The 21,640-nt window shown below is 43.5% G+C and overlaps 3 protein-coding genes across 4 annotated transcripts; 2 read left to right on the forward strand and 1 right to left on the reverse strand.

The window, feature by feature from the left end:
* Positions 1-788: 788 nt before the first annotated feature.
* Positions 789-1,763, reverse strand: LOC125302194 (mas-related G-protein coupled receptor member A6-like). Its single transcript, XM_048255311.1, has one exon. It carries the CDS (start codon positions 1,761-1,763, stop codon positions 789-791), a length of 975 nt encoding a protein of 324 aa, XP_048111268.1.
* A 7,357-nt stretch (positions 1,764-9,120) lies between these two features.
* On the forward strand, positions 9,121-15,533 carry trim110 (tripartite motif containing 110). 2 transcript variants are annotated; one of them, XM_048254824.1, is made up of 7 exons: positions 9,121-9,234; positions 13,099-13,468; positions 13,795-13,930; positions 14,075-14,170; positions 14,350-14,583; positions 14,973-14,995; positions 15,240-15,533. In XM_048254824.1, the coding sequence occupies exons 2-7, from the start codon at positions 13,107-13,109 to the stop codon at positions 15,448-15,450; spliced, it is 1,062 nt and encodes a 353-aa protein (XP_048110781.1). In that variant the 5' UTR covers positions 9,121-9,234; positions 13,099-13,106; the 3' UTR covers positions 15,451-15,533. The 2 variants fall into 2 exon arrangements, with proteins under 2 accessions (XP_048110781.1, XP_048110791.1); XM_048254834.1 differs by lacking the exon at positions 14,973-14,995 and having other exon boundaries at positions 15,240-15,329.
* A 2,305-nt stretch (positions 15,534-17,838) lies between these two features.
* Positions 17,839-20,755, forward strand: cbln12 (cerebellin 12). The gene is made up of 4 exons (XM_048254937.1): positions 17,839-18,000; positions 18,886-19,698; positions 19,832-19,951; positions 20,121-20,755. Exons 2-4 carry the CDS (start codon positions 19,366-19,368, stop codon positions 20,316-20,318), a joined length of 651 nt encoding a protein of 216 aa, XP_048110894.1. The 5' UTR covers positions 17,839-18,000; positions 18,886-19,365; the 3' UTR covers positions 20,319-20,755.
* Positions 20,756-21,640: the final 885 nt, after the last annotated feature.

The following is a 21,640-nucleotide window of genomic DNA, read 5'->3' on the forward strand; positions in this document are numbered from 1 at the left end:
ATCCATTATTCACCATAAACTGTTGCAGTGCACACCTTTTGTGCGCCTTATTTCAAACACCAAGATGACCATTGAACAGACCCAAAATAACTTAAATGTAACATTTATTCAGCTCTGCAGCACAGGACCTTTGTAAATCCGAGCTTAGCATTTCTTTCTGATGCATAACTGAAGATGATTCCACAGATACAGTAGGCCTATACACACAGTTGTCCTGATGAATGCAACATCCAAAAAAAGCTTGGGAGCATGTTCAAGAATGACATCGTTAGAACTTTGTGGACTATGTTTGTAAACAGCCTCTTACTAGAGATGAGTTCTTCAGTGAAAGGCCTCATCCTGATTTCTCCTGAAGTCCAATCTGAGCTAAAGGAAATCATCACATCCTGTTTAGTTAGCATGTTTAAGGATTACATCAAAAGCAAGAGAGTGAAAACATAAAAAAAAAGCCCTCTTTGGGATTTGTATCTATAACTATACTAAATGTTGACATACAAATATGACTTGTTTTTATTCCTCAAAATCTTTTAATTATGTTATTAATTTATAACGTTTCCAAAATCAATTTGATGGCACATAACCTCATAACATGACAAACAGCACTTGTGCCAGTGTTTGAGTGGCCCTCTGTAGGTGATTAGCAACTTTCTAGTTTCGTTATTCATACTATTCATGCAAAAGACGCATATTTAGTTTATTTATTATTCCACTTCTCAACCAGAGGGGGACCCCGAGAGCAAATATTGTTAAGGGTGCCTTTAAATGTAAAGGTTATGAGTCTTCCACTCTCAGCCCATATCTTGCAGTGGGTTTCCCATATCCTGGATGGGCCTCACAGAACTCTCAGCTGTTTTCCTGGACTCTTCCTCAGACCCTCTGGCTCTTCCACTGCAGACCACTCGTCTGAGAAGCCCCCCAGTGCACAGCGAGACGCCCCGGGTGCTCCTGACATCCTGTCTCATGAATATGTACAGGAAGGGATCCGCGAGGGGGCCTAGATAGAGCACAGCACTGGTGACCATGAGTGACACGTCGTCCTGACATGTATTGTGATTACTGATGGCCGCCAGGAGGCAGTAAAGGTTCCTGGTGCAGAATGGAAGGAAGAGGAACATGTATAGAACTAGAACTAGAGCAAGGGTCCCTATAATCCTCCTGCGCTCGTCTTGACGTATGGCCCTGCAGTGGCGAAGAGCCCTGTAGGTGAGTGGGCAGAACACCATCAGCGGGAGAGCTGGCGTCAGAAGGATCACTGTCAAGATCTTCAGAGACACATTGAAATCCTGTACGAGTGTGAAATCCAGGAGGGCATAAAGCCCACAAGCTGCCCAGACACCACACACCATGATCACAGAGGACTTCACAGACCGACGGTTCCGGTACCATATGGGACAGGCCACGGTGAGGTACCGCTCCATAGAGATACACACCATGAAACCCAAGCTGGCAGAGATCCCCAGTCGCACAATGAGCCTGGAGACGCATCGCAGGATGACAAAGACAGGCAATGAACTGTCAAAGAACCGGCTGAGGATAAACACAGCAGTGATGACTATTTGGATGAAGTCTGAAATAAGGAGGTTGATGACAAACACAGGGGTCACATGGTCTGCTCTGGCCAGGTGTCGTAATGCATAAATGGCTGCGATGATTCCTGGCAGCCCGATGATGAAGATGATCCAATCCACTGTGATACCAAAAATGTGTGAGTAGTAGATTAGATCTGTGTGTGTAAGTGGACAGAAACCTGTTCTGTTGGCCATTGTCTTTCTTCAGATGCCAGATAGGTTAGTTTCCTGTAGGTAATATATGGATTGGTATCAGAAAAGATGAAGGATTATGTAGTCTATGATAATATGCTCCACTGCATTTCTAGTAAAAGAAAATTGCACTCACCCTCATATACTTGGACTCTTTGTCCACTGTTTGAACAAAGCATCAGCAATGGCACACTCACCTGACTTCTTTATTCTTGTGAATTTTATGAGGCAAGCAAAAGGACCACCTTTTATTAGATGAAACCATTGGTTGTGTCAGTAAATTGCATCATGGATACATGCAAAATATGAATATGACATGAATTTGCATCTGTTCTTCAGTTCTGCCCTGACCGTTGGCCTTTTTGTGCTGTGCTAAGGTGATAAGGTGAAAAAATACAAAGCTATCACCAGCTTTTACTGTTTGCAAAACAGTTGTGTTGTATACAGAAATATTATTGTGCATCTTTGACCTCATACATACAAATGTGTTAGTATTTCAGTCACTTTTATGATGTCCAAAGGTATAAGTGTGTTTATGAGTTGAGAGTGAAAACCGAATACAAACCCTACCAACCAACTACAGGCCCTACAGTAAAGCATATTCTATATCCAGTATTTTGTGTTATACACAGGATAAGATGGAAACTTTGTTGTGTTGTGGTTAGGAACTACCTAACAACCTTCCAAAGTATTATAACTAGGGCTGTCAAAATAACTGATTAATTTTGATTAATTAATTTGAGAAAAAATAACTGATTAAAAAAAATAGCGCAGATTAATCGATTACGTATGACCTTTGACCCCCGCCGTTCTAGTCAGTAACCATTAGACTGTAAAATGAAGGCGAGAGAAGAAAATGTGCTGCCTAGATCATTGATTGGAACATTTACTTTTAAAAAACAGCCTGATGGTGTTGATAAAAATAAAGTGTTGATTAAAATAAAGTCCTCTGCAACAAGGAATTTGCATATCATCGGAGTTCGTCAACTCTAAAGTCGCACATAATGCAAAGAAATAGTGTTGACATTGAAGGAAGTGTTAATTTTTTTTCATTGTGTCCCCTAGGTTAAATCTGTGGCTTGAAATGCCTTGTATGTGAAAAAAAACGTATTATTATTATTTCCTCAGCATATTAGGTCATATCATAGATTATTATGGCCATTATTTGAACAGTGAAAATAATAATAAAAGAGTTTTTTAACTTTAATGTCACTAATGCTGATTATATTGAATGATTCAATACTTTCACAGCAAAAATTATATATGTGATTAATTTAGATTAATTAATCACAGAGTATGTAATTAATTTGATTACATTTTTAATCAATTGACAGCCCAAATTATAAAACTACATTGTGCACTGTAACCATCACACACTTCAAGATACCACCTCACTGACAAACACACAGCGTGTGTGTGCGCATGTTATTAAATTATAGGCCAGTAAGATGGGTTTTGATTTCAAATGACCATAAGCCAAAGGGTCCAATTTTCGCGGTCTAAAACACATGGGCTGGCGAAAAGCTTAATTAGATTTAGTGGTCTAGTCCACATTGGGAGTGGTTTTGTTATCAAACGTCGGGTGGATGGAGCAACAAAGCGTTCCTAAGTTTCTTAAAGGGATACCAGGCAAGCCTGATGCTTTTTCTCTACGAAGCTCCCCCTACCGTCTGTACGTGTCAATACGCGTGCGAGCCCTCGCTCGGTCTGAAGCTCTTTTCCTTTTCTTTGCATCTTCCGTCAAGGGTTTTCACTGCTTCTTCGCCGGCTCTGGAATTATACACACGTTTGCAACAATCGCTAGCGTTTCGTTAGCCTGCCTCTGTGCTGGGGATGCAGGATGTAAAAACTGATCCTGTTTCTCGCGATGTCTGAGACTTTGTGAGACTGAAGGTTGGCGGGTAGGATACACTGAACTTGCAAGTGGGATATTCTTCCTACGTGCAGTAGGGGCGGGCGAGAGAGTCTTCATTCGGCCTGTAATGAGTCATTTAACCATATACCGACTTACGGGCGTAACATCATTTAAACCAATGAGAATGACATCTGTCATACCCTTTAACAGCAAGCAGCGCAACTTCAAACAGCGCATCGGTATGTAGTCAGGAGCGCATTTGAAGGAATCTGCTTGCACCGTATGGAACAGATATTCAACTAAACCATGCTTTACTAAAACCTAGCAGAGTATATAGCCTACCCGCATCTGCACATGTCTATTATTTGAACTCATTGGCAAAGTGAAACTAACTTCACTGTGCTGTGTTATAGCCTACACCAGTGGTCCCCAAACTACGGCCCGCCACCTCATTTTGGGTGGCCCCCCAAAACATGTCCGTGGTATATAGCATCTGGCCCGCAGGGGAGTACGACATGGGGGTCGTGGGGCAGCCGTGGCCCACTGGTTAGCACTCTGGACTTGTAACTGGAGGGTTGCCGGTTCGAGCCCCGACCAGTGGGCTGCGGCTGAAGTGCCCTTGAGCAAGGCACCTAACCCCTCACTGCTCCCCGAGCGTCGCCATTGTAGCAGGCAGCTCACTGCGCCGGGATTAGTGTGTGCTTCACCTCACTGTGTGTTCACTGTGTGCTGTTTGTGTTTCACTGATTGGGTTAAATGCAGAGACCAAATTTCCCTCACGGGATCAAAAAAGTATATATACTTATATATACATCGTCAAACTATAACATCCGTAATTTCCCCCATTCATTCTCTATGGCGGGTCTTAACAGTACACGTGTAATACTCTTTTATGTCCACTGGTGGTTGTTTTGGCGCTGTTTCGCGTTTACCATCGAAAACGGAATGAAATGTCGGCCTAGGCCTACCTGCAAACAATGTAAGAGGCCTATGCTGACTGCATCAGTGCTCAAAGTATTCTAAAAGTGTATCAATTCATTGTTAATAACTAACTAACCTCTATTCAAGTCATATTTCTGGGACTTCCTGGGATAACTACTTCTATTTTTTATTCACTCATTCAAATGTTCATCCAAATTCACAATTCACAAAGTTCTCATCAGGTGAGTGAAAGTTAGAATGGTGGTCATTCCAGATGTTTTTGCCAGCACTTTATAAAACTCTCATAGTTTGAGAACTTTAAGATATTGCTTGTTCACAACTTGAGCTGTGTATGCAAAGACACAGAGTTCAGAGTTCATTTTAAATAAGATATACTTTTGGGACTCCCTGCTAATACTTTTGGGAATGCTAAATTCTTTTTATTAGTATTCATTTCATTTCATTTCATTTGAGCTACATTTTACATGGCATGATGGCAATGTAAACACAGCTAACGATGGTATTAAATTGCAGTAGCCTATGATTAAATGTAATGGAATATTCAATTAAGGTAGATTGTTGTTGTTCACAGCACTAAGCTATTTTTGGTTACTGATATACTCCGAGTCTCTGGCCCTCTTATTGCCAGGCTTAGTGAGCTGGCCCTGAGAAGAAAAAGTTTGGGGACCACTGGCCTACACAGTTACTTTCACTATTGACTGACAATAGGTTACCGTCGAAAACATATCCTGAAAAAAACAACACAATAATGTTCAAATGACTGAATAAAAAACCTAAGGACATTTATCGGAAGAGTTGCTGCTTAGCCCTCATTTTGTGACAGTGCGTCTTCAGCTGTGCTCCATATGTGCCTCTCATCTAATCACTTTTAACAGTCATTTACCAATTTGCAAATGATGGTGAATAACTACTCACTGTGAGATGTATTTCGTAATATCTTTATCATAATTATGTTTCCCATTGTAATCGTGTAATTTCTAATGTTTTGCATGGATGACACTGACACCTTTGGTATCAGTTTTGAGATCATCCATTCCGCCCGCCGGTATGATTGCTATGCTAAGCGTATAAGCTAAGCACATGTTTGGCATGGTAGCTTGCAGTGATCCTGGAATGCCTGAAGCGGAGATCGCGATAGAGCTATGGCCGCTTGCACCCCCTGATAAGGAGGGATAATTTTGCGAGCGCTGCAGCGTGTGACGTATGGATAAGGAGGCCGGCTTAAATATCCTGGCGGCGGAAGACAGGTGAGTTAATTGCTGTCAATCATCCCTAAGGGCTCCTCCCGAACTTTGTTTAGAAAACATCATTTCACTAGTTCGCTCGTCGGTATGATTAATATGCTGAGGGTATAAGCTAAGAGTGTGTTTGGTAGCTGGCCGCAGTCCTGGAATGCCTGAAGTGTAGATCGCGATGGATGCTTGCACCCCAAAAGAGAAGAAAGGAAGGCCACTACCGAAATACATTAGCGCCTGCTTAGCAAAATCGTAGATCCACTAGATTGGAGTGGATGTACAGTAGGACTGATAGGCATCTGAGGACCAACGGCTCAGTATTTTGATTGCTGCTCTGATAGGCCGATGCATGCGGCTGTGGTAGCAGCTCCTATCCTGAATGAATGCACAGAGTAGCGGTCTGCTGGAACCAGATTTGACAAGGATAGATTTTAAAAGAGTCTGGAACCTGTGACGAGTAATGGGAACCCTTCGTCTGAGATGAAGAGTGGGCTAGTAGGCGATGCATGAGATGTAGTGTGATGGGTATTGAAAAGCTGAGGATCTGAGGCAGAGTTGAACATGAATATGGAGTGTCTTTTTCAGAACTGATTTTTACTCTGTTTGGTAGGAAACCTAATTGTGTCCTGATCAAGATCTGCAATGGGTAGCCATCGGGAATGAAATGAGACGAGGGGCATGTAAGCTCACTACATCTCAGCAGAGTTTTGTGACATGAACCCCTTGCGAAGTATAGCGAGGCAGGCGGCAAGTACACAGGAGTGGATCTTCATTGCGTTTGCTCAGCACAGCAGCGGACATTCGTGTATTGCATAACCGTGGGAACGATGGGTGTCAGGGTTCAGAGGAGTCGATGCAGGACCTGTTGTTGCAAGGGTCTCGGGTTTCAGCTGAGACGTTGCTGCATGGTCTTGGGGCTCAGCAGAGCCGTCATTAGATGGGTCCTGGACCTTGGCAGAGCTGTTCCTAAATGGGCCTTCGGGCTCGGCGGAGCCGTTGTTGCCTGGGTCCTGGGATTCAGAGGAGCTGTTGCTGCATGGGTCTTTGGGCTCAGTGGAGCCGTCGTTGCATGGGTCCTGGAGCTCGGCATAGTTGTTGCTGCATGGTTCTTGGGGCTGAGCGAAGCCGTCGTTGCATGGGTCTTGGGGCTCAGCGTAGCTGCTGAGACATGGGTCTTGGGACTCAGCATAGCTGCTATTGCGTGGGTCTTGGATCTCGGCGGAGCCGACGTTGCATGGGTCCTGGAGCTCGGCGTAGTTGTTGCTGCATGGTTCTTGGGGCTCAGCGAAGCCGTTGTTGCATGGGTCTTGGGGCTCAGAATAGCCATCGTTGCATGGGTCTTGGGGCTCGGCATAGTTGTTGCTGCATGGTTCTTGTGGCTCAGCGAAGCCGTCGTTGCATGGGTCCTGGAGCTCGGTGTAGCTGTTGCTGCATGGGCCTTTGGGCTCAGCGGAGCTGTTGTTGCCTGGGTCCTGGGATTCAGAGGAGCTGTTGCTGCATGGTTCTTGTGGCTCAGCGAAGCCGTCGTTGCATGGGTCCTGGAGCTCGTGTAGCTGTTGCTGCATGGGCCTTTGGGCTCAGCGGAGCCGTTGTTGCCTGGGTCCTGGGATTCAGAGGAGCTGTTGCTGCATGGTTCTTGTGGCTCAGCGAAGCCGTCGTTGTATGGGTCCTGGAGCTCGGTGTAGCTGTTGCTGCATGGGTCTTGGGACTCAGTGGAGCCGTTGTAGCAGGGGTGCAGGAGCTCAGCGGAGCAGTTGTTGCATGGGTCTCCTTGAAGCTGTTGTTGCATGGATCCAAGCTCATTTGTGGGCAGCCGTGGCCTACTGGGTGGGCAGCCGTAGCCTACTGGTTAGGGCTTCAGACTTGTAACCGGAGGGTTGCCAGTTTGAACCCCTGACCAGTAGGAACGGCTGAAGTGCCCTTGAGCAAGGCACCTAACCCCTCACTGCTCCCTGAGCGCCGCTGTAGCAGGCAGCTCACTGCGTCGGGATTAGTGTGTGCTTCACCTCACTGTGTGTTTCACTAATTCACGGATTGGGATAAATGCAGAGACCGAATTTCCCTCACGGGATCAAAAGAGTATATATACTTATACTTCATTCCGTCCTATCTGTGGCAGCCTTAAATAATTCAACCTGGGCTGTAAGAAAACTGTTAGAATACCATTACCTGATAAAATATCAAATATTCAGCATGATACAACACATAATACATGATAGGCACACACACACACACAGGCACACACACACACACACACACACACACATATATGTAAGGGATAATGTATAGAACGCTGGTCATTATTGGGAAAATAAGTCCCAACAGGGCGAACCGGACCTCGACGCGCAGCGAGATCTCGCAAAAGTACATCTTTTTTTTTTTTTTCTTCTTCATGTTTTTTTTCCTATTACTTTTTTTTTTTTTAACCCATGTTTTTTTTCCCCATGTCACCCGGGGGGCTCCGTAGATGAGTGCTGTCAACTTAAAAGTTCAAATTTGTTCAAGTAACACTGACGATTAGAGTACTATTAACTTTTTTTCATTTTTGAGTGTTTACAAATCAAAAACATTGTTTTACTTGTACTGTTCGGTTTTACAGTGTACGCTAAACTTACATCCACTGCATATCTAACGTTAACGTTAAATTCCATAAGATACACACAGTGCAGCCCATATGAGCCTTTGCATGGCCAGCCTTTAAAGTTCTCCCTAAAATTATTTTTTACTTAGCATCATACCCTTGAACAGATTAGTCTTCTGTATGGCAACAACATGTCTCTGCTATTAATATCATATCACTGGTGCTGGAAGTTTATTATGTATAAAGAAAATGAATGTTGTTGCACCTCTGTGGTCCAGGTAGCCAGTCTCTCACACTACACTCACATTTACATTTACACAAATCATTTAGCAGACTATCCAAATAAAAGGGCCATTGTCCTTGAAGCAGCTTGCGGTTAGGTGCTTTGCTTAAGGGCTGAACGGTGGAAGCCAGGAATTGAATCCACAACTTTTCAGGCTATGTGCTCACCCCCTTAACTACTGCGTTATCATGTTTGAGAATGGAGTACAATGTACTCACAAGTAGCCTAACCCACATAAATGCAAAGAGAGAATATTTCTATCAACATTCTTGTAGACACACGGTGTGACCACTGGCACACACTCACATACCGGTACCACACAAACACCCTCCCTCTCCATAGTGGCACTCCCCTACCCCCTCCCTCCTCCTCTCCGATGGTTATTGGGTCATGTGACCATTGTGGCTCAGTAGCTCCTGCGCTCATAGGTCAGCCTGTCAGTTTAAGTAGACAAATAGAGTAGGATAAGCTTGCCTTAGCGTACTCCCTCACACAGACCACGTCTGTGCGCTGCTTCACTGGGATCACGCTTGATGGTGACCGAACTCTGACAGACATCACTGGTTGGATCCAGTCAGGTAGGCTTCCTACTGAAGTCAGCTGTCTCTTGAATGCAAGGCATGTCTAGACATGTTAAGGTTGGGCCAGACGATGGGCTGGAACTTCCAAGCACATGTAGCCAAGGTGCAGAGCTGCAGGACAGCTGGGAGTGGGGGCCGGGGGAGGGCTGATCTCTTGATCCTTAAGGTGAGACAGGCAGGGATTGAGGCTTGAGGCGAGGTGATAAATGTGTTGTCAGGTTAGTATTACAGCCTGTTGTGAAACATGGACTGGACGGAAGTTTTCCAAGGATATAATTCATGGAATAAGCTCAGTTTTTTTTATTTAACATTCCTCAAGGAATTCTTACTAGTTTTCTTCTCCTGACATGGGGCTGATGAATGAATAGAAAAGTCCTTATAAACAGGATTAAGCTTAATGTAAGGGCAGATTAAACAAGTCTTTGGACCTGGAACAGCAGACTGATTAGTAGTTCTTACTTTACACTGCCTTAATACTTTCCATAACAGTATGTTGTAAATAAATGTCAGACACACAAGAGCCCTAGAATGTAACATTGTATGCCCTGAGTTAAAAAAAGTTTTGTATCCCACTTATGCAACTTGTTTTTCTTGTATATATGTTGGTATTTGTAGATGCCCGCAGATTTGTAGATGTCTGGTTATGTTGCTGATCGGATGATATATGGACACAAAAACAAAGAAGAGAATTGGAGAATTTGTCGGTAGAGAACCCATCATGAGTGTGGAGGGGGGTGGGTCTGGGTCGCCAGATACCACTTTTGAGGCTTGTGGAGGTGTGGGCCTAATCAATAAAGCATAGATGAAGGAAGGTGCCTGTAGAGGGAGAGCAGCTTCACAGAAGAGAACTTCTGACGGCAAATTTGAGGAAAAGTTGGTAAACCACCCTTCTTACCTAATTTGAGGGTGCTGATTCTGAATATTTTGTTTACCAAGCTCAATTCTCAGTTTTAAGCTGCATAATCAGCATTTTAACATAAAATAGCGATTATGTTTGCTTATTTATCCCTGAATTGGGTTGATTTCAAAAGTAATCACTAAAACCAAATAAAAGTGTTCTCTAAATACATGTTTGAGCATTAAATAAGCCATACTATAGTTTATTAACATATTTAATGGGAACATGATTACAGTTAACATGTAATAAACTCGGAAATTCTAATCAAAACACAACCATATTTTTATTGCTAACATAGTGAGTCACTCGTGGTGTTTAATGCATTTCATCACAATAACAAATTGCACAGATAACCTTCAACTCAGAATATATCCTACAGTACATATGAACTTAGATAGCGGCAATAAGCCTAATGCAGAACTGCATCTACCGTCAGCAACAACCGTCAAGTAAAAAACATTTTACTTCTAGCAACACTGGATTTGGTATGTGTGCTTGCCTCCATACTAGAGCTTGATAATGTGCTCTTCTAATATGCCATTGTGCAGCATCACTTGTTGGTGGTAGAGCCTCCGATCCTTGACATCTAGAAAACAGAGTGGCTCTGGCATAGTTATCACGATACCAAAATTATGACTTCGATACAATATCTGCCATAAATATCTTGATACTCGATACTCGAAGCGATATCCAAATCCTAAAATATCTGGAAAAGGAAGGCCGCAGGCCTCCTCCAAGTGTATTGAGTCATTTGTGTTGAATTTGGTGCACTTTTGGTCAATTCTGGGTTTCAAACTTCTAAACTTCCTACATAATTATTATTTTTGTAGTCAGTAAAATAGAAGTTTGTGTGTGATTAAGTCCTTTATTGTTTGTTATAGCTCATTTATATTGTGTGATGTTTTGGCAATAAATTACCTTTAAATAGCCAAAGTAGGCTAGATCAAGGTCAGTGTTCAAATTACTGCATGCAAATCACTTAATGCTATGCAGAAGAGCCTAATCTTTAGGCCATCTGATGTAGGCTACTGTACCCTAGGCCTTCCTGTGTTTATAGGATTTCTTTGACAGTTGCAAAGGGAAAAAGTGAAGATAGTCTTCTTTTCTCTCAGTGTAATTTAATAAGTATGTCTCAACCACTCTTTGGGTCTTAATCAGATATGCCTACACCATTATTACATTACATTACATTACATTTGGCTGACACATTTTTAACCAAAGCGACTAACAACATGGTAACAGTTAAGTTTTAAAGCAACTCTCTCAACAACTGGGTCTTCAGGAGTTTTTTGAAAATGGAGAGGGATGACCCTGCCCTTGTAGGAACTGGCAGTGTGTTCCACCAACGAAGAAAAACAGATGAGAAAAGTTTGGATTGGCCTGAGCGTATCTGTTGCAATATCTGTGTGCATTCCTACATTAGGTCTATTTCTTTGATAGTCAACATCATTTGCTACCACATAACAAATAACAAATAACAATACAAAAGTTTCTTACAAACTTTCCTGCATACTTCTTTAATGTGCTGCAATCAGATGGGTGCCCTAAAGACATAACTAGATCTTGAGCATCTATTACCAGTGTTGAATGAGCAGTTTTTGTAGTGATCACTACTGGACCTTCGACATTGCTAGACAGCACTTGAGTGAGGATGACTTATTTCCACTTCACAAATAACCATCGCTATCTGCAATAGCTACAGTACAGGGACATTAATCAGTTCATAGCTGAGGATTTATCCTAGGTCCACTTCCCTTTCAGCATCATGCAGTAATGATGCACTGGAGAATGTTTCTTTTTGTTGCACTATATTTTTATTTGAAAATAATGCAATCTCCATAGCACTCTTCAGCAACCCTCAAACATGCACACTCTTCCATTTTTTTGCATGGCTGGGATTTGAATGATGGGAAAGAACACCAGTGATGTTTTAACTAGGCAAGCACAGTCGCCTTTACAGTAAAATAAAATACAGTGTAAATCCTCTGTAAAGACTGACAACTCTTCATAATAGTTAGTGGCAAAATACTACAGAAAAATGAGCAGTCACCTACTATTCTATCAATTTATTATCAAGGAATCTATTTTGCTTCTAAACGTCATACTGAATTTTAGCTATTATTTCAATTTATATTTTAATTTTATCTCATTTTCATTTGCTACTTGAGGGTCATTGGGGTAATTCCTGTCCTGTCCTACAACATATCTGATACATAAAGAGTATATTAATGCCTTATTTTTTGCAATTCCTACGATATCTGATGGCAAAACCAAAAAGTATGTGAATTATGCTAACTATGCTAATTAGCAAGCTTAAAACTAAAAATTGAGCTTGGTAAACAAAATATTTGAATTCAGCACCCTCAAATTGTGTGAAATAGCCCCTTTACCAACTTTTCCTCAAATTTGCCAACAGGACTTTTTCTGAACGTTTGTTAGCTATCTGCTCTCCCTCTACTGCTTGATCTACTGCTGTTCTGTTGGCGATGTTTTTTTGCCCACAAAGGTTGTGTAAGTGATTTTGTTTTTGACGGTAAATAGGCTTGGTTGTTGATTGGCCGCTGTGTGAAATCCCCTACAGGCACTAAGAATTTAACATTGAAATATGTTTCCTCAGAATGAGAAACATAAAATTATTGCTGTAGGAACAGATATGTCCTAAAGACCTCTCTACACACACACCCTGAAACTACTCTAGTAAACTGCATTTTGTTTTTCAACTTTATGTTTATTAGACAAAATGAAACATTAAATCAATATGACATTTTCCTTCTACATTCTGACTAATACAAATCCAAAGCCTTTTATTCCACCTGAAGACCCAATCTGGTAAACTGTATAATACTATACTTTAAGAAACCACCTGAAGACCCAATCTGGTAAACTGTATAATACTATACTTTAATAAACTTTAATAAACGTAATAACGTTCTCCTCCATCTCTGCTCTCTTTCCTGACACAGCCGTTGGCATGGGCTCCATGGAGGAGGAGCTCACCTGCCCCATGTGCCGCGATCTCTTCAACAAGGCCCACTTGCTGCCCTGCGGCCACAGCTTCTGCCCTGCCTGCGTGCGGGAGGCCTGGGCCCCCAGAGGCACGGGGCAGGAGGGCAGGAAGGGCCGCTTCACCTGCCTGCAGTGCCAGGAGGAGCTGCGCGTGGTCCTGTGCGACAGCTGCCCACCCGGGTGCGAGAAGGAGCGGGCCGCTGCGGTCAAGACCTGCCTGCGCTGCGAGGTCTCCCTGTGTGCCCAGCACCTGCAGCCACACCTGGACTGCCCCGCCTTCAGCTCACACCTGCTGGTGGAGCCGCTGGGAGACCTGTCCCGCCGGAGGTAGGCAGCAAACTAGCATACGGTAAAGCTCAGGCTAGGTTTGGTCATCAATGTTACTTTGGGACAAGAGCACCCAATCTGGAGCCAAGCACCCCAATCCTCTGCTGTTTCCCGATTGGATCTGCATGGTTGTGAATTCTACAGTCACAAGGCTTTGGATTAGTTTTTAGAGGTTTCGGCCACATCCTAGACAATTATTCCTCTCAGCCACATTTAACCAAAATAATGTCTCTTGATTTTGGGTACACATATTGTTTTGGTGCAGTAGGATTATAGGTTTTTTGAAGGTGTGTTGTGTCTCTCCTGACAGCCTGTTTCCACCACAGGTGTCCTCAGCATAAGGAACTGTTCCGCTACTTCTGCAGTGACGACAGCCTGTACCTGTGTGCTGACTGTATCCTGGACGGGGCTCATCGACAGCATCGTGTCAGGGCCCTAAAAAAGGTGGAGGATGAATTTAAGGTGGGTTCAGATCCTGCCGAAGGTCACAACAAGACAAAATTGGGTTTGACAATCTTTTATGTCAATCAAACCGAAAATGTGTGTTATGTATGTGCATGTATATACATGCATGCATATTAGTTCTGATTTGCATTCTGTCTGTAGTGTACATTAAGAGGCCTTCTTCAGAAAGCACAAGATAAAATGAAAGAGGGGGAGAAGATTCTCAAGGACCATGAAAAAACATTACGTACACTGAATGTAAGCTTTTTCTGTATTTGTTACGTTTGCTGTATCTTTTTTAAAATTATTTATTGCATGTAAAACCACATACCACATGACTTGACTTCGCAAAATCATTACACACTGGTTTGCCTGTGAAGTCATTTGGGCCTTGTATGTAAAGCCTGGGGTTGGGGTTGGGTTGCTGTCCCCCTCAGGAGTCTGTGAAGACGGATCAGGCCCAGGCGGAGAGGCTGAGCTCCGGGCTCCAGCTGCACGTGGAGCGGCTGGTGTTGGCTCTCAGAGAGAGCACCCAGCACGAGAGGCAGGACGCCCTGCAGATCCTGCAGGAGGACGGTGGCCGCCTCAGGGCTGACCTCACCCAAACCCAGGCCATCTACCACTACGTGACCGCGCTCCTGGACGAGAGAGACCCCTTCCTGCTCATCTGGGTGAGGACTCGACTCATAGCACATGGAAAGCAGAGACAGAGTCTGATTCTAATTCAGTACACATTTTTGTCAAATTCAGCTAATTGCTGCTCATGGTCCTCTACCTGGTGGTGTGTGTGTATATACAGTTATGGCTCTATAATTGAGAAATAGACATTCTGGCTCTGTTCAAGCCAAAGACAAATCTAGCCAATCAACCTGTTGCTACAGATCATAGAAATGAGAGTTGTCATTTAACTGGCTATTGCCAGAGTCATGGACCACACATTTAAATTGTTTTAAAAGTTTAAATCAGTAGTACTATGACTATGTTTTCATGACCACTCTGAAGACTTTCATGTCAGGTTGTATCTTCTGGCTCTTACTACTGGTATATTTGTATCTTCTAGGCATTACAGTGCGATGACTCAAAGTAAGTCAATCATGTGTAGAATAAAGAGTTTAGAATTATTATTGTACTGTAAAGTTAAAATAGGCTAAAGATGGACGTTCTTGCTGTGGTTTTGTATAGATGTAGGGATGTTTAGAGGTGTGTGTGTGTGTGTGTGTGTGTGTGTGTGTGTGTATGTGTATGTGTCTGTCTTTCAGTCTGAGTGAAAGAGAGTACCGGTATGTGTGAGGCAGCGCCTTTAAGATGTTTTTTTCTTTGTGTGCAGACTGATGAATGATCTGAATTTGGCAATGTTCAGCCCGAGACCAGCGAACATAGACCGCAAGCGCATTCTCGAGTACTTGGAGCACAAGTACCGCGAGTTCATCACAGCCACCCTGCGCTGCCTGAGCGACCTCAAGAGAGAGCTGTGTAGGTGCTTCAACAGTTACAGAAGAGAGAGAGAGAACTCAGGCCTCACATGGTTCTGCTCATAGTTTCTATCTGAGGGTGTCTCAATTCTGCTCATCAGCCTCTACCCTCCCATCAGTGGCTGAACACAGATATTTGTGGCCACTGTCATTTTCATCATACTAACCTTAATCAGGTGTGCTTGATAGCAGTGATAGATAGAACACTTTCAGTGCAGGGCAGGACATGGGGAGGGGGAGGGAGAGAGGTCCTTAGGGGAGGGATTAGGAACTGAAGATCAGCAACCTTTGTGTCTCACTTCTCCTTTCCTTGCCTCTGTCTTTGTCGTTCAGTGAGCAGCCCCCTCAGTCTGGACCAAAACTCGGCCCACCCTCTCCTGAGCATCTCTGTGGACCTGCGGACGGCCGAGCGGGTTAAGATCCGCAGACAGCGTCCGGTCCACCCTGACCGCTTCGACCACTGGTCTCAGGTGTTGTCCTTGCAGGTCTTCTCGTCAGGAACACACTACTGGGAGCTGGAGGTCGTGGGCTTCTGGGACATAGCAGTGACCTACCCAAGCATTGAGAGGAAAGGGAAACTGGGCACAGCCTTTGGCAATAACAAGGTGGGAAATCCAGCTCTGAATAGGCTATGCATCAACTTCCTACTGTATTTTTCATTCTATTACCACTATACATTTAATATACATCATTATCAATTTCAGTTTTGTTATCTCTTGAATATATCTCTTCAAATGAATATAATGTGTTCTAGAAGGGGCTATCAATCAATCAATCAATCAGATTTATATAGCACGTTTAAACATACAAGCAAACATATAACAAATAAAACAGAGGCAGGCCATACAAAACACATCATAAAGTATAAAAATACAAACACACGAAAGAGACAACAGTACAAGCAGGGCTCTGGTCAAGATGAATGGGGAAACGCTAGAGAGAAAAGGTTTTGAGCTGGGATTTAAAAGAGTCAACTGAAGGGGCGAATCTGATGGAGGTAGGGATGCTGTTCCACAGTTTGGGGGCTGCGACAGCAAAGGCACGGTAGCCCCTGTGCTTGAGATTGGCCTTCAGCTCCGTCAGTAACCCCTGCGTGGCCGATCTAAGGGACCTAACATTAGAGTAGGGGGAGAGGCTATATAGGTTTATATGTTTTTCTAGAAGAAGGGGCTACATAGTTTTGTTTTTGGATTATTCTGGGGGGTTATACTGTTGGGGTGTCTGGAAGGATTGACATGCATGGTCCTTTTGTTCAATGCCAGCATTTCCATAATGATTGACAGGTGTCTTGGAGTCTTACACAGCAGCATGACCGGAAACTGGCGGCATGGCACAACCGTCGGAAGATCCGTCTCTCCACACAGATGACCGGCAACCGCGTGGCCCTGGCCCTGGACTACGAGGTGGGCACCATCACCTTCTCAGAGGTAGGACCGTACTCTAGGCTGGCCCATCTGCACACCTTCAGCACCACCTTCACCCAGCCCGTGTGCCTGGGCTTCGGCCTCTACAAGCCCGACCTCCACAGTCGCGTCTCCATCGTCAGGATGTCCCCAACCAAACAGACTCCCCCGCCAAGTCAGGACTCTGCACAAAGCAAGGGGTGCTCAGTCTAACTCCTGAAGACCTGACATCTACCATCATTACTGCAGCAACAACTGTTTGAAATCAACGTGGCATGATCTTGAATATTCAGTGCAGTTCATAACAACTTACATGTGTAAACCTAATCAAGAGTGGCACTGATACAGGAAGAGTGGGGACTGGACACCCAGTGGGAGGATCCTGGCCTAGAGCTAGACTGAGAGGCACTGCTCACAAGATGCTGTCCCTACCTGTCAAATTGCCCTACACAATGCACACAGATGAGACTGTCAATGTTTTGTTATAATGAACCATCTACATCCAAAACTTCACAGTTAGGCTTGTAATCAACAGAGGGGTGGGGACCTTTTTGGAGGCAGTATCCAAATCTACCACAAGGTGGTGACATGTCATATATTTTTGCTTGTCTCACTATATAGTATAGCATTAGTTTTGGTTCTAATTTTTGGGGAGTTAAATTTTGCCTTTGCATGGAAAACAGGCAAAGTATAATTTATCATGTCTGTGAACCATGACGTTTAAGCTTTTAATTAAAACATAAATAAATAAACATCCATTTATATGGACATTAACAACCTCGAGTGAGTGAACAGACTGTCTAGATTCTAGATTCATAGAAATGTCAGAGTCTTGTTTGTGTTGTGGTAAATGTGATGTGCCTGTCATTGATTTTGTCTATCTAAATCATGTCTGTAATTGTTTTAAAGCCAAATATATTCACACCTGTGAATGTAGGATGTTTAAACGGTACGAAAAGGGCTATGTGTACTGTATGTGTACTGTGTGTGTGGTGTGTGTGTGGTGTGTGTGTGTGTGTGTGAGAGAGAGAGAGAGAGAGAGAGAGAGAGAGAGACAGACTGTGGGAGGGTGATTTTTAGGGGAGGGTCCAGTGGCTGATGTGGTGAGTAGGGCTGTGGCAGATCTTACAAATCAAAGGCTATTCCATCTCTCTGGAGGACTGGTACACGGAGCTCACGGGCACTATACTGGACGTCCATCAAATTGAAACAGGTGAATTCACACTTTAATACTTTAATCATGGTCTCTGTTGGTAGGTTTTATGTCTTCAATTGCAAATTGTTTGAAGTGAATTCTTATGTTAAGGTAGGAAATGGAATGACACTTAATGGGAAGACACATTCCATATCCAGGACTTTTTTTGTCTTGTTTGCAGTTATGGATTTGATCTCACCTGATTTGTTGCGTTGTGTTGGATCGCTATAAAATGGGCCGTTAAAGGTGTAGAAAGTATTTTAATGCTATTCATATGTTCACACTTAATGATGTCAACAGTTTGAAGCTTCAAGGATGTAAATGAATGGACTGATGGTAAATTGAATGAAATCATAACTGGTCAATTATGACAATGTCGAAATTCTTTCCAAGCACAGAAAATGATGTCAAAATCTGGAACTGAAATAAAATGTTGAATCATGTTTTTGAAATTACATTCTCCTCATTTAGAAAAAATAGACTTTAAAAGATGATTAATGAACAGTCACGGTGAATTGAAAAGAAAGGTGGATAGCCTGTGTATACGTGGGAGGGCAGTGTGGGGGGGTGGAGGGAGGGGGGCATGTTGTGGAACGTCAGGAGGGAGGGAAAGCGTGTGAAAGACAGATGGTCTCTCAGTGGAGTTGTTCCTTTTTCTCTCTCTCTTTCTCACTCCCTCCTGGCTGGTTTCACCCTCTTGCTGACAACAATCCAGAGCGTTACCTCATGCCCTCCTCCTCCTCTTCCGCCTTTCTCTCTCTCTCTCTCCCTCACTATCCCTCCCTTTTGCCCACTGCAGCTTCTCCTCACCTGTTCTGCTGTCATGGGAACCCACCTATAACTCCAGCACTCCCCCCTCTCTCTCTCTCTCTCTCCTTTCCTTCCTTCCCCTGTTTTTCACAGGCCCTGTTCAGGATGATGGCTGATATCAACTGAGGCGTTTAAGCCCATTACCTTCCTTAGTCTTTGTCACAAGTTAAATAGGAGACCCTTTGATCCAGAGAAATGGACAAAGATAGGTGTGCTTGAGGGAAGAAACAAAAACATATTATTCAGAAATTGCTGAAATCTGTACCACACGTTTTGTGCATTGTGTGTGGAATAATTTTATCCAGATAATATTCATATTTTAGCACCTCTGAAATATCAGCAGCTGGGCTTTTTGTCTAGCAGCCTGTTGACAATTTTCAGGCCTATTTGCTTCCTCATATGATTGTAGCAATTTGTTTTAAGTGCAGCTAGCCCAAAATCTTGACCAAAATAACTGAAGTCTACATTAGTCACAAGGCAGTTGTATGAATGCTGTAAAGAGCACTTGCCTGCACACATCATAGAGAATAATTGAGTCACTCCCAGGTGAAGCTGCAGTGAATTAGAGACCCCATGGCCACTCCGTGGATGACGTGGCGCCGGCAGGCTGGGCCGTGTGGTCAGTCTGCTGGGCTGATGCTGACCGTGCTCCTGGGCCTACTGCTGCTGCCACTGCCACTGTGGGGGCCTCGTGGAGTGTGTGCCCAGAACGACACGGAGCCCATCGTGCTGGAGGGAAAGTGCCTGGTGGTGTGCGACTCCACCCCGTCCTCGGAGCCCGCTGGCAACGCCCTGGGTATGTCAGTACGCTCGGGCACCGGGAGGGTGGCCTTCTCTGTCACCCGACAGACCAACCATGAGCCCACAGACATGAGCAATCGCACCATGATCATTTATTTTGATCAGGTGAGCAGGTTATTCTAAAATCTCGCGTGGACGTCATATCTGATGACATGAGCTCTGTATTCATTTGGATGTTTATGGCTTTCAGCCACTGTCTTAATAGTTATCTCTCTTTGCCTCTTCTTCTCCAACCAAGATATTGGTGAATGTGGGTAGTCACTTTGACCAAGAGAGCAGTGTCTTTTTGGCTCCTCGAAGAGGCGTGTACAGTTTCAATTTCCATGTGGTAAAGGCATACAACAGGCAAACCATACAGGTGAGAAATCCTCATCGCAACAGAGAAAACATAGACTACACTTGTTACGAAGGCGTCCTATAAAAATGTCCTTATTCATGTACACAGACAGATCAAATCTCAAGATATTCTCATTTGATATTTAACCGCACAGATGAATGAATGACTCAGTGACCCTTTATTGTCCTAGGTGAGCCTGATGCTGAATGGCTGGCCTATGATATCTGCCTTCGCAGGGGACCAGGATGTGACAAGAGAGGCGGCCACCAACGCTGGCCTGGTGATTATGGAGCGAGGGGATAAGGCCTACCTCAAGCTGGAGAGAGGAAACCTGATGGGGGGCTGGAAGTACTCCACCTTCTCTGGCTTCTTGGTCTTTCCCCTATAGAGGAAGAAGGGGTGGAAGGTGTAGGGGGGTAGAAGAGTTAGGGACAGTTTCAATAAAAAAAGATGTATCATCCTTATAACGTTAATGAACTAAGTCTCACAGACAGAAATTAAGATCTGCAATGACATATTCAGAAGGTCAACACAGAAAGCCAGAACGTTACAATGAGATGATTCTTTGTCTGTGCACTCTTGGTGAATTATAGATATTGGATTAGGTTTGGTTGACAGGTGCATGATCTATTGGAATTATATTTCTGCGGATATAATTTCCTGCTGAAATTTCCAAATTTGCCTGGTAAAATTCACAAGCCATGTAACAGTGCATAAGATGGTGTTTCAGGACAATTGACTAAGTCCTTTATTATTTATTTCCTGAATAAAACCATCTGAAATTGAATACCAGAAATTAAGTGTAAGATGGTTTGTCTTTTCAAAACCCCAATTTGAGCGTTCCTCTTGTCAGGGTGCATTGTCTCCCTATTTAACCCTTGGGATAATAACATTTAGTGCTTGCCTGCTTGTGTTAAGCTGTACATTTGCATTTATGATGAATTTGTATAATGTTTAAAATATATTAAATGGACTAAAACTGAAACAGTTTGCTGCTTGTTCATCATTACAAAGTAGGCCTATCATTTTCTGAATATCTTAATTTCTTCTAATAAAGCCTTCCAAACCATCCTCACCTGCTGCGATTGGACCGTATTAATGATCATGGCAGCTGTTTGTAAATATAGCTCTCACCACCAGAGTTGGCATGCTTTTGCTGAGTTTGCTGAGCAGACCAGCAAAAGCGCAGCACATAGCAGGCACTCCTCACAGCGCCACCAACAGACCGCAGGCAGATGGACTTCTTTGGCAAGACTACACTCAGTCATGCTGGTCTCCTGTGGATCCAGCACCAGGCCATGTCAGAAACAGTCAGTTACGCTACTGTGGTTCAGAGGTAGAGAGAGAGAGAGCTAGAGAGAATGTAAAAGAGCAAATTCCATGGGTGTATGTTTATGTGTTTGTTTGTGTGTGTGTGTGTGTGTGTGTCTTAGTATGTGGGAGGTACATTGTTTGCAATATTAATTTCATTATGTAAGCTGCAACATTAGGCTAGGAGAGTTATGCAGTCACATATCAGTAGTAAACATAAAAAAGGCCTTCATTTATGGCGATGATGCCGTAGATGCTGTGTGACAAGAAGATTAATATTGAGGAAATGTTACTTATATATAATATGGTGCAAAAATAAAATGAATTTAAACAAAACCCACACAAGGTTCTGGTAAGAATAGGCTGTACAATACTCTGAATGATACGCAGTTCAAAACC

Source organism: Alosa alosa, chromosome 1 (assembly GCF_017589495.1).
Source record: "Alosa alosa isolate M-15738 ecotype Scorff River chromosome 1, AALO_Geno_1.1, whole genome shotgun sequence".
Lineage (NCBI taxonomy): Eukaryota > Metazoa > Chordata > Actinopteri > Clupeiformes > Clupeidae > Alosa > Alosa alosa.

Excerpts from the sequence above, each read along its gene's own strand:
- LOC125302194 (XM_048255311.1), bottom strand. The coding sequence starts at position 1,763 with ATGGCCAACAGAACAGGTTTCTGTCCACTTACACACACAGATCTAATC.
- trim110 (XM_048254824.1), top strand. The coding sequence starts at position 13,107 with ATGGGCTCCATGGAGGAGGAGCTCACCTGCCCCATGTGCCGCGATCTC. Across the intron at positions 13,469-13,794 it reads GGAGACCTGTCCCGCCGGAG|GTGTCCTCAGCATAAGGAAC; the intron begins GTAGGCAGCAAA and ends TTTCCACCACAG. Across the intron at positions 14,996-15,239 it reads TTACAGTGCGATGACTCAAA|ACTGATGAATGATCTGAATT; the intron begins GTAAGTCAATCA and ends CTTTGTGTGCAG.
- cbln12 (XM_048254937.1), top strand. The coding sequence starts at position 19,366 with ATGGCCACTCCGTGGATGACGTGGCGCCGGCAGGCTGGGCCGTGTGGT. Across the intron at positions 19,699-19,831 it reads TGATCATTTATTTTGATCAG|ATATTGGTGAATGTGGGTAG; the intron begins GTGAGCAGGTTA and ends TCTCCAACCAAG. Across the intron at positions 19,952-20,120 it reads ACAACAGGCAAACCATACAG|GTGAGCCTGATGCTGAATGG; the intron begins GTGAGAAATCCT and ends TTATTGTCCTAG.